Source organism: Engraulis encrasicolus, chromosome 3 (genome assembly GCF_034702125.1).
Source record: "Engraulis encrasicolus isolate BLACKSEA-1 chromosome 3, IST_EnEncr_1.0, whole genome shotgun sequence".
Lineage (NCBI taxonomy): Eukaryota > Metazoa > Chordata > Actinopteri > Clupeiformes > Engraulidae > Engraulis > Engraulis encrasicolus.
In genome coordinates this window covers 53,478,677-53,491,284 of record NC_085859.1, presented here as the reverse complement: position 1 = coordinate 53,491,284, position 12,608 = coordinate 53,478,677, and the positions used below count along the sequence as shown (strand labels likewise).

At 46.1% G+C, this 12,608-nt stretch overlaps 1 protein-coding gene across 1 annotated transcript in view; it reads left to right on the top strand.

Moving 5' to 3' along the window:
• The window catches only part of crb2b (crumbs cell polarity complex component 2b), a 63,718-nt gene extending 54,656 nt beyond the window's left edge, over nt 1-9,062 (top strand). Inside the window, exons 7-15 of the mRNA XM_063195737.1 lie at nt 1,772-2,399; nt 2,517-2,875; nt 3,433-4,001; nt 4,304-4,469; nt 4,881-5,089; nt 5,550-6,238; nt 7,333-7,449; nt 7,953-8,079; nt 8,434-9,062. Of these exons, the coding sequence (XP_063051807.1) occupies nt 1,772-2,399; nt 2,517-2,875; nt 3,433-4,001; nt 4,304-4,469; nt 4,881-5,089; nt 5,550-6,238; nt 7,333-7,449; nt 7,953-8,079; nt 8,434-8,655 (3,086 nt within the window). The 3' untranslated portion in view covers nt 8,656-9,062. The remainder of the gene's footprint in view (nt 1-1,771; nt 2,400-2,516; nt 2,876-3,432; nt 4,002-4,303; nt 4,470-4,880; nt 5,090-5,549; nt 6,239-7,332; nt 7,450-7,952; nt 8,080-8,433) is intronic.
• The last annotated feature ends 3,546 nt before the right edge of the window (nt 9,063-12,608 follow it).

Sequence of the window (12,608 nt, the reverse complement as noted above, 5' to 3'; positions counted from 1 at the left end):
AAGCCAGGAACTAGTATTTGATATCGAGGGCCTCACAGTGGATGGCTGGTGATGAAGTGTGTGTGATATTGAACCTGTAGAAGTTGGTGATGAGGTTTGCGGATATGGATGTTGAGCACATTTGTGGCCGGCTCTTTGCTCTTTGGCTGGTAACAGGGTTGGCCAGTTGGGATTCTTCTGGCATGATCAAAGGGTAAGAGCACAGGCAAAGGGGCAGATCGGTAATGTGTGGATCAGTGGTGTTTGGAGAATGTGACATCAGTACCTCAGACATGTCAGATTGGGAAACTAAATGAGGAGTTCACACAGAGGCTTTGACGACTTGATGGTGTATGTTGGCACCTTACAAAGAGGCTGTATCTTCTCTCCAACTGACGGAGAAGAGAGTTCTGTATTGTTGAACTTCAACATGTATATCTTGTCAGCATGCTGCACATTTCTGAGAATAAATGGTGTATAGAGTGGGTAACACTATCTACCTCCACTTTTTTCATGAGTCTTTTGTGGTGGAAGCTTTTTGCAGCTCTTTCCTCTCTATTGTATGTACACAGCATATTGTGTTCCTGGGATGGTCATTCATTTTCTACAACATCAGTCGTTACTTAGACAATTTCAAATAGAAAGGAGACTGTATATTTATATCAATTGTCTTTGAGGCGAGACAAGTGCATTATCATGACAGTGAAACTTTATTGAAATTCAATTAAGCTGCTAGAGCTTTTGTCTTAATCAAATTAGTTAAGAGACAAGAAGATAATTGGGTAAAAGATTAATTAGAAAATCGAATCAGCACTGTGCTAATTTATGGAGGTCTACAGTAGATTGCTTCCTGGATGGCCATGTTTGGTGCAGACGTACGTCCTGAATGGTTAAATGAATGAATTGTGTTTAGCAGCTTAACCCATTTATGGAGTACATCCAGGCTTCCTAGAAACCTGTGATTAGTTGTGGTTTATAGGGTGATGTAAGAGTTACTTCAGCTGAAGACTGCGTTTTCCAAATCTTCAATTTCTTTCCAGATATTTTATTCAGTTTTTATTACTTTCTGGGATTTTTAAATGAAACACTGAATAAGCTTGCTGCTCCAATAGCCTATCATTGGAGTGAAGTTGTGAAGGAGGTTCCACATTACATTTTACATGGTGGTAGGTGCCATTATTATTATACATATCAATTTCAGTTATAGGTACATTTCAAACTACAAATAACAGTATTCTTTATATAGACGCTCTGGATATATAGACGCTTTTTTATTATGTAGGCTAGGTATTTTTTTCACATAATCTGCACATTTCTAAAAGGAATCAAAGCTTACCCTACATACAACATTCCTATTCCCAAGTTTGCTTGTGATGCCATTTAAAAGTATTTTTATTTTCCATGATTATTATTTTTTAAGAAAATGTAAAATATGTGTCTTTACTTTTTCCCTACTTGTTTCTTTTGATGGCACTGTCCACATGTGTGTATGTGTTGTGTTGTGACTGCCACGTGGACAGGTGGATTACGATGTGTCTGTTTGAGTCTGCTTAGTAACAGCTCAGGTCTTATTCATACATTCATCCCTTCATACATCTGACACCTTCTTCCTAAATTAACAGAGTTGGACACGGTCATCAGTGTGCATGTTTGTGTGTATGTTGGTATTTACATTGCGTGTGCATGAGGATTACCACATGAATATGTCTGCTTCACACATTCGTTGTCCTGCTCTGCATCCCTCTCTCTCTCTCTCTCTCTCTCTCTCTCTCTCTCTCTCTCTCTCTCTCAGGTATTCTCTGCGAGGTGGACATTGATGAGTGTGCCAGTAATCCGTGTCAGAACGGTGCCACGTGCCAGGACGCCATGAACGCTTTCGTCTGCACCTGTCCCGGACCCGACCCGGACTCGGGCCAGCTCCCCTGGGGCGGTGCCGACTGCGGCACGGAGCTCACGGGTTGCCTGGACCACGAGTGCCAGAACGGCGCCAGCTGCACGCCACACCTGGATCCCAAGCACCAGCACGCTTACACCTGCACCTGCTCCAACGGTTTCCACGGCGACCGCTGTGACGTCCCCACCACCTTCTCCTTCTCCGCGGAGGGCTTTGCACTGGCGGAGGTTCCGGAGGCGAACCACACCCAGAACCAGGAGAACGGTGGTGGTGGTGGTGGTGGTGATGAGTCCACCGGCCCGAGCCCCAGCGTGCATCTGCGGTTCAGGACCACGCTGCGGGACGTGGTGCTGTTCTACAGGGGCTCGGCGGGCCACTTCTTCTGCCTGGAGCTGGTGCGGGGCGCCCTGACGGCCCGGGCCGAGTCCGGGGACCTGAGGATGGAGGCCTCGCTGCTGGACCCGGTCAACGACGGCCGATGGCACTACGCCCTCGTCACCGTGGACGAGAAACTCACGCTGACCAGAAGGGACGACAAGAGACAACGAGACGCCGGCGGTGGTGGTGACAACAACAACAACGAGGGTGATGAAGACGACAGCGTCGCCGATGCTGACGATGAAGACGACGGAGATGACGGTGTCCAGGTGAAGCAGGCGGAAGACAGTGGACAGAACCAGTTGCTGTTTTTCCACCCGGAGGGCCTGAAGCAGGTGTTCGTCGGTGGCGTTCCCTCGGACCTCCTCAACACCACGCTGAGCAAGAGGGGCTTCCTGGGCTGCATGGAGGACCTGGTGGTGGACGGCTGGCCCGTCCTGCCCCAGGACCTGCTCTCCGACCTGGACCCGGTGGGGCTGCTGGAGCCGGTTCTGGAGGTGGGCTGCAACAAGACCGAGTGGTGCCAGGAGGACCCCTGCTCCCAGCAGGGCCACTGTGTGGACCTGTGGACGGACTACAGGTGCGAGTGCCACCGGCCCTTCTACGGGAACTTCTGCACCGAAGGTAGGAGCCGCCCCACCCCATTGTCGGTATCAAGTAACCATGACAACAGTCAACTCATCCTGTACACACATAGGATCATTTTCTTTTTTGCCTTTCTATTGGTTTTTCTCTCAATTTCTGGTAAAAAATGTTTTGCATTGGCCCTGCGTGGCACATGGTGGGGCACTTGTTTGCTATGCGGCCGATCGGGGTTCAATTCCTGGCCCCGGTCCTTTGCCGACCCTTCCCCATCTCTCTCTCCCAAATCGCTTCCTGTCTCCATCCGCACTGGACTATCATGAATGAGGTCAAAAGGACCAAAAAATATCTTTAAAAAAATAATGTTTTGTATTTTCTGAAACATTAACACAATGCATGCAATGCAGATATGCAATAGACCTACTTGACTGTAGACTCAGAACTCTTTCCCATTTGTGTTACTTTTTAAATCAAAACAACTGTACTCAGGGAAACAAAAGCATATACGCCCCAAGAACAACACACACCATATTCCATTGATGTCATTAGAGATACTTTGTTAGTGGTGTAACCATCTCATCGACTTTCATGTTGTGCAGAGATTCCATCGTGGACGTTCAGTCACGAGAGCACCTCGTCCTACGTCATGTTCCCCATCACCCAGACGCACGGCTCCACCTTCAGCGTCTCCTTCTTCCTGCGCTCCACCAACCCGTCGGGCCTCGTCTTCCAGCTGCGCCGGCGTGAGCAGCCCTACTTCACCGTCTACCTGCGCGACGGCACGCTGCACGCGGACATCCACGCCTCCACCCGCGCCTCCTCTCTCCAGGTGACCGACGGGAACAAGTACCTCCTGGCCATCTCCATCAACGACGGCTGGGTGTTCTTCAACGAGCAGGCGGTGCACTTTGAGGAGGGCGACAACCCTCCGGTGATCAGCGTGGAGGCTCTGGACCAGGCGTTTGTCGGGGGGCTGGCCCAGGGCCAGGACGCCTCTCGCTGGGGTGGGGCCTTCAAGGGCTGCCTGCAGGACATCCGGCTGGACCAGACGCAGCTCTTCATCTACAAGACTAAGACCGCCAAGTACACCAAAAATCAGCAGGCTATCTACTTACCAGGGGCCTCCTTCAACGTGGAGAAAAACTGCATCTCAGACGACACATGCAAGGTAGGCTGTATTACGTTTTCTTTTTTAATGATACGGAACGTTTGTTAGTCCTTTGCCTATATTACCCAAATGCATGCAAAAAAACATGTTTGTCTGAAATTTAAATGTATATTTTTCAATTAAAATTATTTATGGGTTGTACTGTGAGAAGATTTAAAACGGTTTTGAGGTCAGGTCTATTAAAATTAGGAATCTAACTGACTGTGATTTACCATGTGGCATATGCTATTTGAAATAAAACATACTGCTTGATAGGACTGATTTGAGTGAGAGGAAAAAAGATTCATTTGGTCCATGTCTAGGCTCATCCGTGTTTGAATGGCGGCGTGTGCAACGTGACCTGGAACGACTTTTTCTGTGAGTGCCTGTTCAACTACACTGGCAAGGCGTGTGAGACTCACATGTGGTGTATGAGCGACCCTTGTGTGATGGGCAGCCAGTGTGTGGATCTCCAAAATGGATATGAGTGTGAGTGACACAGACGCATACGCACACGCACACACACACACACACACACACACACACACACACACACACACACACACACACACACACACACACACACACACACACACTAATGGCACAGACATATACTGAACACATAGTCAAGGAATTCATACCCCAACTCAACTTGGATGTATATTATATAAATCATAAATAGCAATAATGGATAAAACTGAATATATTTAAAAATACATGTTAAAGTAAATAACATTATTCAGGGTGAATTTAACTATACGATACGGTTATGGTAAGGTTTAGGGTTTGTCCAAGGTACTGTATGTACTGTGTGTGTATGCAATCTTACATGCTGTTGCATTTAGATAGAATTTACAATGAACTTATTACTACATACTATGTCTGCATTTTCTCCATCAGGCCGGACCAATGCTTCTTTTGAGAACAACGCTCTCCAGTACCATGCGGACGGCGCTCCTCTGGACTCCATCACGACCGTCTCCGTACAGCTGCGCACCCGTGAGGACACGGCCATCCTCCTGCGTGCATCCAGTGGCCTGGAGCTCTTCTGCCTGGGCCTGCAGAATGCCACGGCCATCGCCAGGCTGCGCAGCGGAAACAGTCTAGAGGTTCTTTTTTTACTTATTGTTGTATTTATTTGGGGTTTTTTTTGCACTTATTTTTGCATTTATTTTAACGAATGTCTGTAACATCTTTCACTTTTTTACAACGTTAACGGACAATCAACCTATCCAAGGACAAAAGATGGAAATTAGCCTTATAGCTATAATCTTGTATATTTTGCATTTTTCTTAAATGTAAAAATGTCTTAAATGTCTTAAATATATGCTGTTAAAAGAAGAAAAATCCGCACTCTCAAACTACGTCTCATTATTTATTTATGGTAACCTATAAATAAATAATGAGGCGTAGTTTGTGAGTGCAGATTTTTCCTCTTTAAGTTGATACCTTTTGTCGCGCACCCAAAGACATTCATTTTTTCCAGGAAGTTGAGCGCGTCCTCTGACAAAACTTAAATATATGCTGTCCCTTTGTTAAATAAATGATCTTGAAACTTCAAACTTCAAGGTGCAGACTGTGCATGCAGACGCTGGCGCTCTGCTGTCGGATGGCGAGTGGCACCACGTGGAACTGTACCTGGAGCGACCTCCACAGCAGCCGCAGGCCCGGCGTAGCAGCAAAGGTGTCGCCCCCCAGTGGCGGATCAGCGTAGACGGGCAGCCCTCAGCACAGAGCGCCCCGGTCGCCGGCACGCTGGAGTTCCTGGGCAACACCACCCTCAGCCTGGCCGAGAACTTCACCGGCTGCCTGGGCGACGTGCGGGTGGGCGGGGTCTACCTGCCGCTGGTGGACGACGGCGACCCTCCGCAGGAGACGCGCTTCCTGCTGCAGAACGGCACGGCGCCCGACCTGGGCTGCAAAGGCTCGCCCGTGTGCGAGCCCTCGCCCTGCCTCAACCAGGGCACCTGCGTCGACCTCTTCCACTCGCTCTCCTGCGCCTGCACACCCGGCTACGAGGGCGAGTACTGCGAGAGGGAGACGGACGAGTGTGCCTCAGCGCCCTGCGTGCATGGCCGATGCAACGACCTGCTCGGAGACTACCGCTGCGTCTGCTCGCCGGGCTACGGCGGCCGGAACTGCGATGAGGAGGTGGACGACTGCCAGGAGCACAGCTGTGGGAACGGGGCCACCTGTGTGGACGAACTGGACGGCTACTCCTGCCTGTGCCCACCGGGCTTCACCGGGCGCTACTGCAAGTGAGTGCCCACCAGTACCCACTAGAGCTGCCACCTATCTCGGTTTTTCCTGGTGTGTGTGTGTGTGTGTGTGTGTGTGTGTGTGTGTGTGTGTGTGTGTGTGTGTGTGTGTGTGTGTGTGTGTGTGTGTGTGTGTGTGTGTGTGTGTGTGTGTTGGGGGCCACTACAGCAAGTGCTGTGGAGGGGGAATATTGAAGAGTGTGGGCGGGGAGAAGGGGGTACAGAACCTGCAACCCTTTGATCTACAGTCCAACTTCCTAACCATTAACACACACCATGGCTGCCCACTTAGCACCTGCATGTACACAAAACATGCACACAGAAAGTAAAGAACCTGCATCCTCACCAGCCTTTAGATAAGAGTGGCTCCGCTCCCAATGGTGAAAGCCTGACCAACCATGTGTTCCATTAAGTAAATGGAGTTGAAAAATACTCAAGACAGGAATTTGCTGACAACTTTCTTTTGACTGATCTCTCATCTCTCTCTGCCAAATGTTTGAGCTAGGAATGTGCCAGCCTGAAGTAGCATTGGAACCACACAGGAATGGGGTTTCATCATGTATACGCTGTGCACACTCGTCACTAGTCCAATTCCAGATAAGGATGGATGGGGCTTTTTATACTCGTATATTTACATGTCCGTTCAGTATATATCCAATGTCAGATAAGGCCCGGAGGTCTGGAAGGTATCTGGCCCTGACGCATTGCAGCAGTGAAAAGCTTTATCTGCATCATTTACAATAAGGCGTCTTCTAAAAGGAATGCAGCATACTGTACACGCTTTGTGCTGATAAGGATGTATACATGCACTGTAGCATATAAAGGGCAGTCACTGCAGTTGGTGCATGAGTTTCAGAAACCATAAATGAATGTGTGCAAAAGTGTGTGTGTGTGTGTGTGTGCATGGCGCATGCGTGCGTGCAGCGTGCGTGAGAGAGAGAGAGAGAGAGAGAGAGAGAGAGAGAGAGAGAGAGAGAGAGAGAGAGAGAGAGAGAGAATGTGAATGTGTGTGGGTTTGTGTGGGTTTTTGTGAAGATCGTGCCTTTTTGTGTACATCGAGTGAGTGTGTATTAATAATGTTACGTGTGACCCAGTTGGCGTTTCCCTCCCCTGCGATGTGACCTGGACCTTGAGTGCTCCAACGGGGGCGTTTGCACAGAGGGCTTCTGGGGGGCCAACTGCACCTGCAAACCCGGATACACTGGATTGAGGTGAGACCACTAACAGTCCAATATGTAATTTTATAATAATAATAATATAATAATATCTATTTTATTTCCTCAATTTATCCCACCTATTTTAACAAGATAAATCTTTTTCATGAATATTTAAATATATAAATAAACTACTTCAAATTGTTACCATAATTCATTGCACTAGAATACAGTATGTGTGCCAGCTGTACTGTAAATGAAATGTCTGTGCAACCTCTGCCACCTGGGGAATACACAGTAGTACCTGTCTAGCTGCTTTCTTCTCAGGTGCTGGTTTACATATCCGCTTACATGTAAACACGCCATGTTGATAAAAAATAAAAGCTCAATTGTGACATGTTCATTTCAGCCCTCTAAATAGGATATTTTTTTTAAACCATGGTTTTGAAATGCAAATTCCATAACTCAGTTTAAGGCCAAAACTAAGGCGTTTTCAAAAATACTCACAGACCGTACGTGTAAATAGTTTCTGTCCTTTATCGCTCCTTTATCCGTGTCAGGTGTGACGAGCAGATCAACGAGTGCCTGTCTGAGCCCTGTTTGAATGGCGGCACCTGCCGGGACCGGGTCAACAACTACCAGTGCATGTGTGCACGCGGCTTCAGTGGGAAGAACTGTGAGACCAGCGTAAGTCATGGCCTGGCACCTTGAGTAGCCCACTGCTACACAATGATGTGTGTATTTGGAAAGGGCTTTTACGAACAAAAGTGAAAACCTCTGTCCATTAATACAATTGTAAAATTGGAAATTGTAGATGCCATCAGGTAAATAGCAATTTTAACAAATACTAAGAGCCTGTGTATGTCTATGTCCTTTCATGGTATATATACAGTATAGAGAGAAACGTAATTTCAATTTCCTAGTATGATCTGTGCATATGAAGAAACTGACAATAAAAGCTGACTTGACTTGACTTGACTTGACGTTCCCCCTCCACCTCAACTGAGTTCCTGTTTTCCCGTCTCTTCCTCCTCCGCGCAGCAAGAGCCCCAGAGGGAGCACATCCCCTGGCTGGTGGTGGCCATCCCGCTGGCCTGCCTGGCCTCGGTGGTGGCCGGGGTGGCCATGGTGTGCCTGGCCATGACCGCCCGCAGGAAGCGCCAGTCGGAGGGCACCTACAGCCCCAGCTCGCAGGAGGTGGCCGGCGCCCGGCTGGAGATGGGCAACGTCCTGAAGGTGCCCCCGGAGGAGAGACTGATATAGGACACGCGGCGGACACACAAGCAGGCGCTCCCAGACTGTCAGACACAGTACAGCTATCTGTTGGTGGGGACAGATTTTTTTTTGGTGTGTGTGAGATGTCAAGACATTACGGTACCATCAAGACATGGACACACCCCATATTAAACATCCAATGGGTGGGCGTATAAACATCATCATTGCATGGGCAGCGTCCTGAAGGGGCCTTCAGTGGACAGGCTTGTGGAACACAACAGGCGCTTTCCAATCAGGCAACCCCACAGTTAAATATGATACACTGAATATGTTGGTAGGGACACACTGTAATCCCGCCAAAGTGAGTAAGGGCTTGGGTTTAATGGTGAGGAAGGACCCGGGCAGCATTTGAGGCATGAGTCCTTAGACGCATGGTAAAGACTCGATGGATATCTTAAATAATCAAATGATTCCAGCTGCTGGGAGTAATCCAGTCCTATGGACACTGGAGTACTACAGATTATTGGAGAATCTGCCTCCCTGGCTTGGACAACCTTGGTGTGGAGATACAGGCTGGTAAACCTGCTGGCCACTCTGAGCACCTGCTATGAGGAGACTCCTGTTGACCGTGTACATGATGTATGTGTTTGAGACACTATCAAAAACGAATTTGTGCTAAACGAGAAGGAATTGGAGGACTGCAAACAGCATCGTTGGCAACTGTATGTACAGTAAATATAGTACACTAGCACTAATCTTAGCTGCTTTGCCACAACACTAAAACAGATTGATTTATTGTCAAAGTGTGTGCTGTTGTTCATAGCTTTTTATGTCAAACACTGTACCTAGAACTGGGTAGTAGTTACACTGTGCAGAGAACTGTGGAACGTAAAGGACGTCACAACTTTTTTTTAAAAAAATGTGAGATTACATTTTGAACTATGTACGTATATCCTCTGATCCCTTGCTTGTAATGCAGGCCTTTTTGCATGATCTTCTCTTAATAACCCCCAACCGTAAGATCCCCATGGATGTCTTATGAGTTTCAAAGACAATTTAATACAGCTCTCTGACTGAAGAATTGACCGATCAGGCCTCCACACGCGTGCCAACTGCTACTGCTACTGCTATTACCATGCTCTCCCTGCTGAATGGTGCTCTCCACACTGTAAACAATAAAAGTTCCCCGAAGAACCATTCGCCACTCTGGAGGAACTAAACGTTTTCTTATCAAACTATATGTGACAAGTTACTTGGAAGAATCCCAGTGTTTTATTGGAGATTTCCTCCAAGAGCCCAAAGGTTCTTTTTGAGGAGTCCTTCGATTGCTACTGTGGAAGAACCCCCAAAGGTTATCTTGGCGTTCTTCCCAGAACTTTTAGGTTCCCCCATGAACCGAATCAAGGTTCTTTGAGAAACCTTTTTGCAGTGTACCTGGATGTCATTTGCGCTCATCCAAGATCTACCAAGTGCTCATTCAGTCGCCAGATTACATAGGCCTAGTATATCAGTGTGTCCAGTGGACTGCCTAAGATTTCAAACTATCATTTACACTGTTGATATGATAGAACAGGCTCCCTATGATTTTTCCAAGTATGTTCATTTAGTGTTACTGTTATTATATAACTAGATAGAAACAGGTCATTTCTGAATGTCATCTTAATGGACTGTACGTTTGTAAATAACTATCAAGAAGACAGTATAGGGGAATTTGCTCAAGGTACCGCAGTCAGTCAAGATATTATTTATTGAAGAAAAAAGCATATGGCACTTCCAACTAAACAGTAGAACCTGTTCATTTTTTTCTGTTTGTAAGCAATGTAATTTGAGAGTGCTACACTGGTGCCTTGCTAGTATCTTTATGCTGGATCTGTCCCTGATGTTGCTTAAGCCAGTCTTTAGTGTATCCTAAAGTAATATTTTAAAACAAAATGGCTGCACACTTAGATCTTTTTTTTTTAGAAATGACTTGTTCAAAACATGGCCCATGTTATACATTTGGTGCCACCAGAATGGCAAGAACCAAGTCGTAATCTTCTAAAAACTCTGTGTAATGTCATGGTTGTGTCGTATGGTAGTAAAGTCCTCTTAACGATTATTATCTTCCTCATGGCTGTTGACTGACAGCTTAGATATTGAAGTTCTAAAAGGATCTACATGTGCAGACATATTGTTTTAAAATGCCAATGACATTTATCAACAAAAGGATTCTTTATAAATAGGTTTTTGTAGTAAAATGGAAATAAAAATAGAAAATCTGCTCTGAGTAGATCAGTCGTGAAGCAATCAAACCATTGACGTTTTTTCCCCATTTTGAATTCAAACTTTTTTTTGATGATCAGATTTCAACAATAACTCACAATCCAGTTTTCAAGTTTAATCACCAAGAAATACCTCTAATTTGTATATATGTTTGATATTTGCAGCAAAATTAAAACTCATACAGTACACAGTAGACTACATTCATACAGTTATTTAACACATTTCCTTAAAGTTTTTTTGTATTAGCTACAGCGCACACTGATGTGTGTGTGTGTGTGTGTGTGTGTGTGTGTGTGTGTGTGTGTGTGTGTGTGTGTGTGTGTGTGTGTGTGTGTGTGTGTGTGTGTGTGTGTGTGTGTGTGTGTGTGTGTGTCAAAGGTGTTAACTGGACAATGGTTGCACGGCAACCCACTAATCACTGGAAACCTGGGCTTTGCTCCCGGCACATGGTCATGATACAATCCTGGGTAAACTAACTCAAAACGCAGGTGCCTAATAGCCTACCTATTTTACAGGCATAATAATGAATAGTCATTCTTGTGGAAAATTCGCTTCTCACTTTTGAGCTAAATTACTAAGGTTTTTCACAAGACCATGTACATGAGATGAGCCCTCGCTCTACCACCTTGCTTTGGCTGTGTTGACATGAATTGCTGCTGAGAGAGAGAGAGAGAGAGAGAGAGAGAGAGAGAGAGAGAGAGAGAGAGAGAGAGAGAGAGAGAGAGTTTATGATTGCAAATTACAAGTATTAGGCCTATGGTTTGATCATAATTATGAATTCACGTTTTGTTTGTGTGTCTTGAGTTCTTTTGGATGTAAATGTTTCTTTTTTTTCTAATGAATAAAATGTATGATGATGTTGTTCTATGTATGTTATATGTACAATAGACTAGATGGTAGTGTCATTCCTTCATGTCACCATGCAGCTGTGAACTTTCCAAACGACTGTCAAGCGAATCTCATGACGCTTAATAAAGCTATTATACTTTGTACCACTAAGTTTTCCATCTTATTTTACAGATCAATATAGTATATACAGTAGAGTATACAGAAGAGACCAAGGGGAAATGAAGGTGTCAAGTGGCCAACACATAATTCGCACAATGCAGTACTAATATACAGGGAAGCTGACAAGGGGGATAAAGGGGTCAGCTGTCCCAGGCCCGGGAGGGGGGCATACTTGGGCCCTCATTACATTGAATGTATTGGGTAAGGGGGGCCCTTTCATATGACTTTGTCCTGGGCCCAGCCAAAGCTGTCAGCTGGCCCTGCTAATATACATTGTGAGACAGATCCAGACATACAGTACTGTCTCTCAGCAGTTAGAACACACAGACATATGTACACAGGCCTACATTAAGATTGATCAAACATGGCCCTACCATGGCTCTAACAATGGGCACTGCATTACACTGCGACCCGGGTCGATTCCGGCCTGGGTCATTTGTCATCCCATCTCTCTCTCCCCACTCATTTCCTACAGTACCTGTACAGCTCTTATGTACATACAGTGAATCTGGAAATCAATAATCAATCAATCAATCAATCAATGAGTGCCAGTGAAAGACTGGCTCTGGGTAATGTGCCTTTGAGTTTTATTTGTACCACTATGAAAGTTATGCATGTGAATTAGGGCTTGAGGATTAAAAGACGTTCCTAGTTTTTCTTAGATACAGTAGTTGAGGACTGAGTGCCTTTGATGTGAGGCTGGCTACCAATGATTCTTCCCACGCATGCCA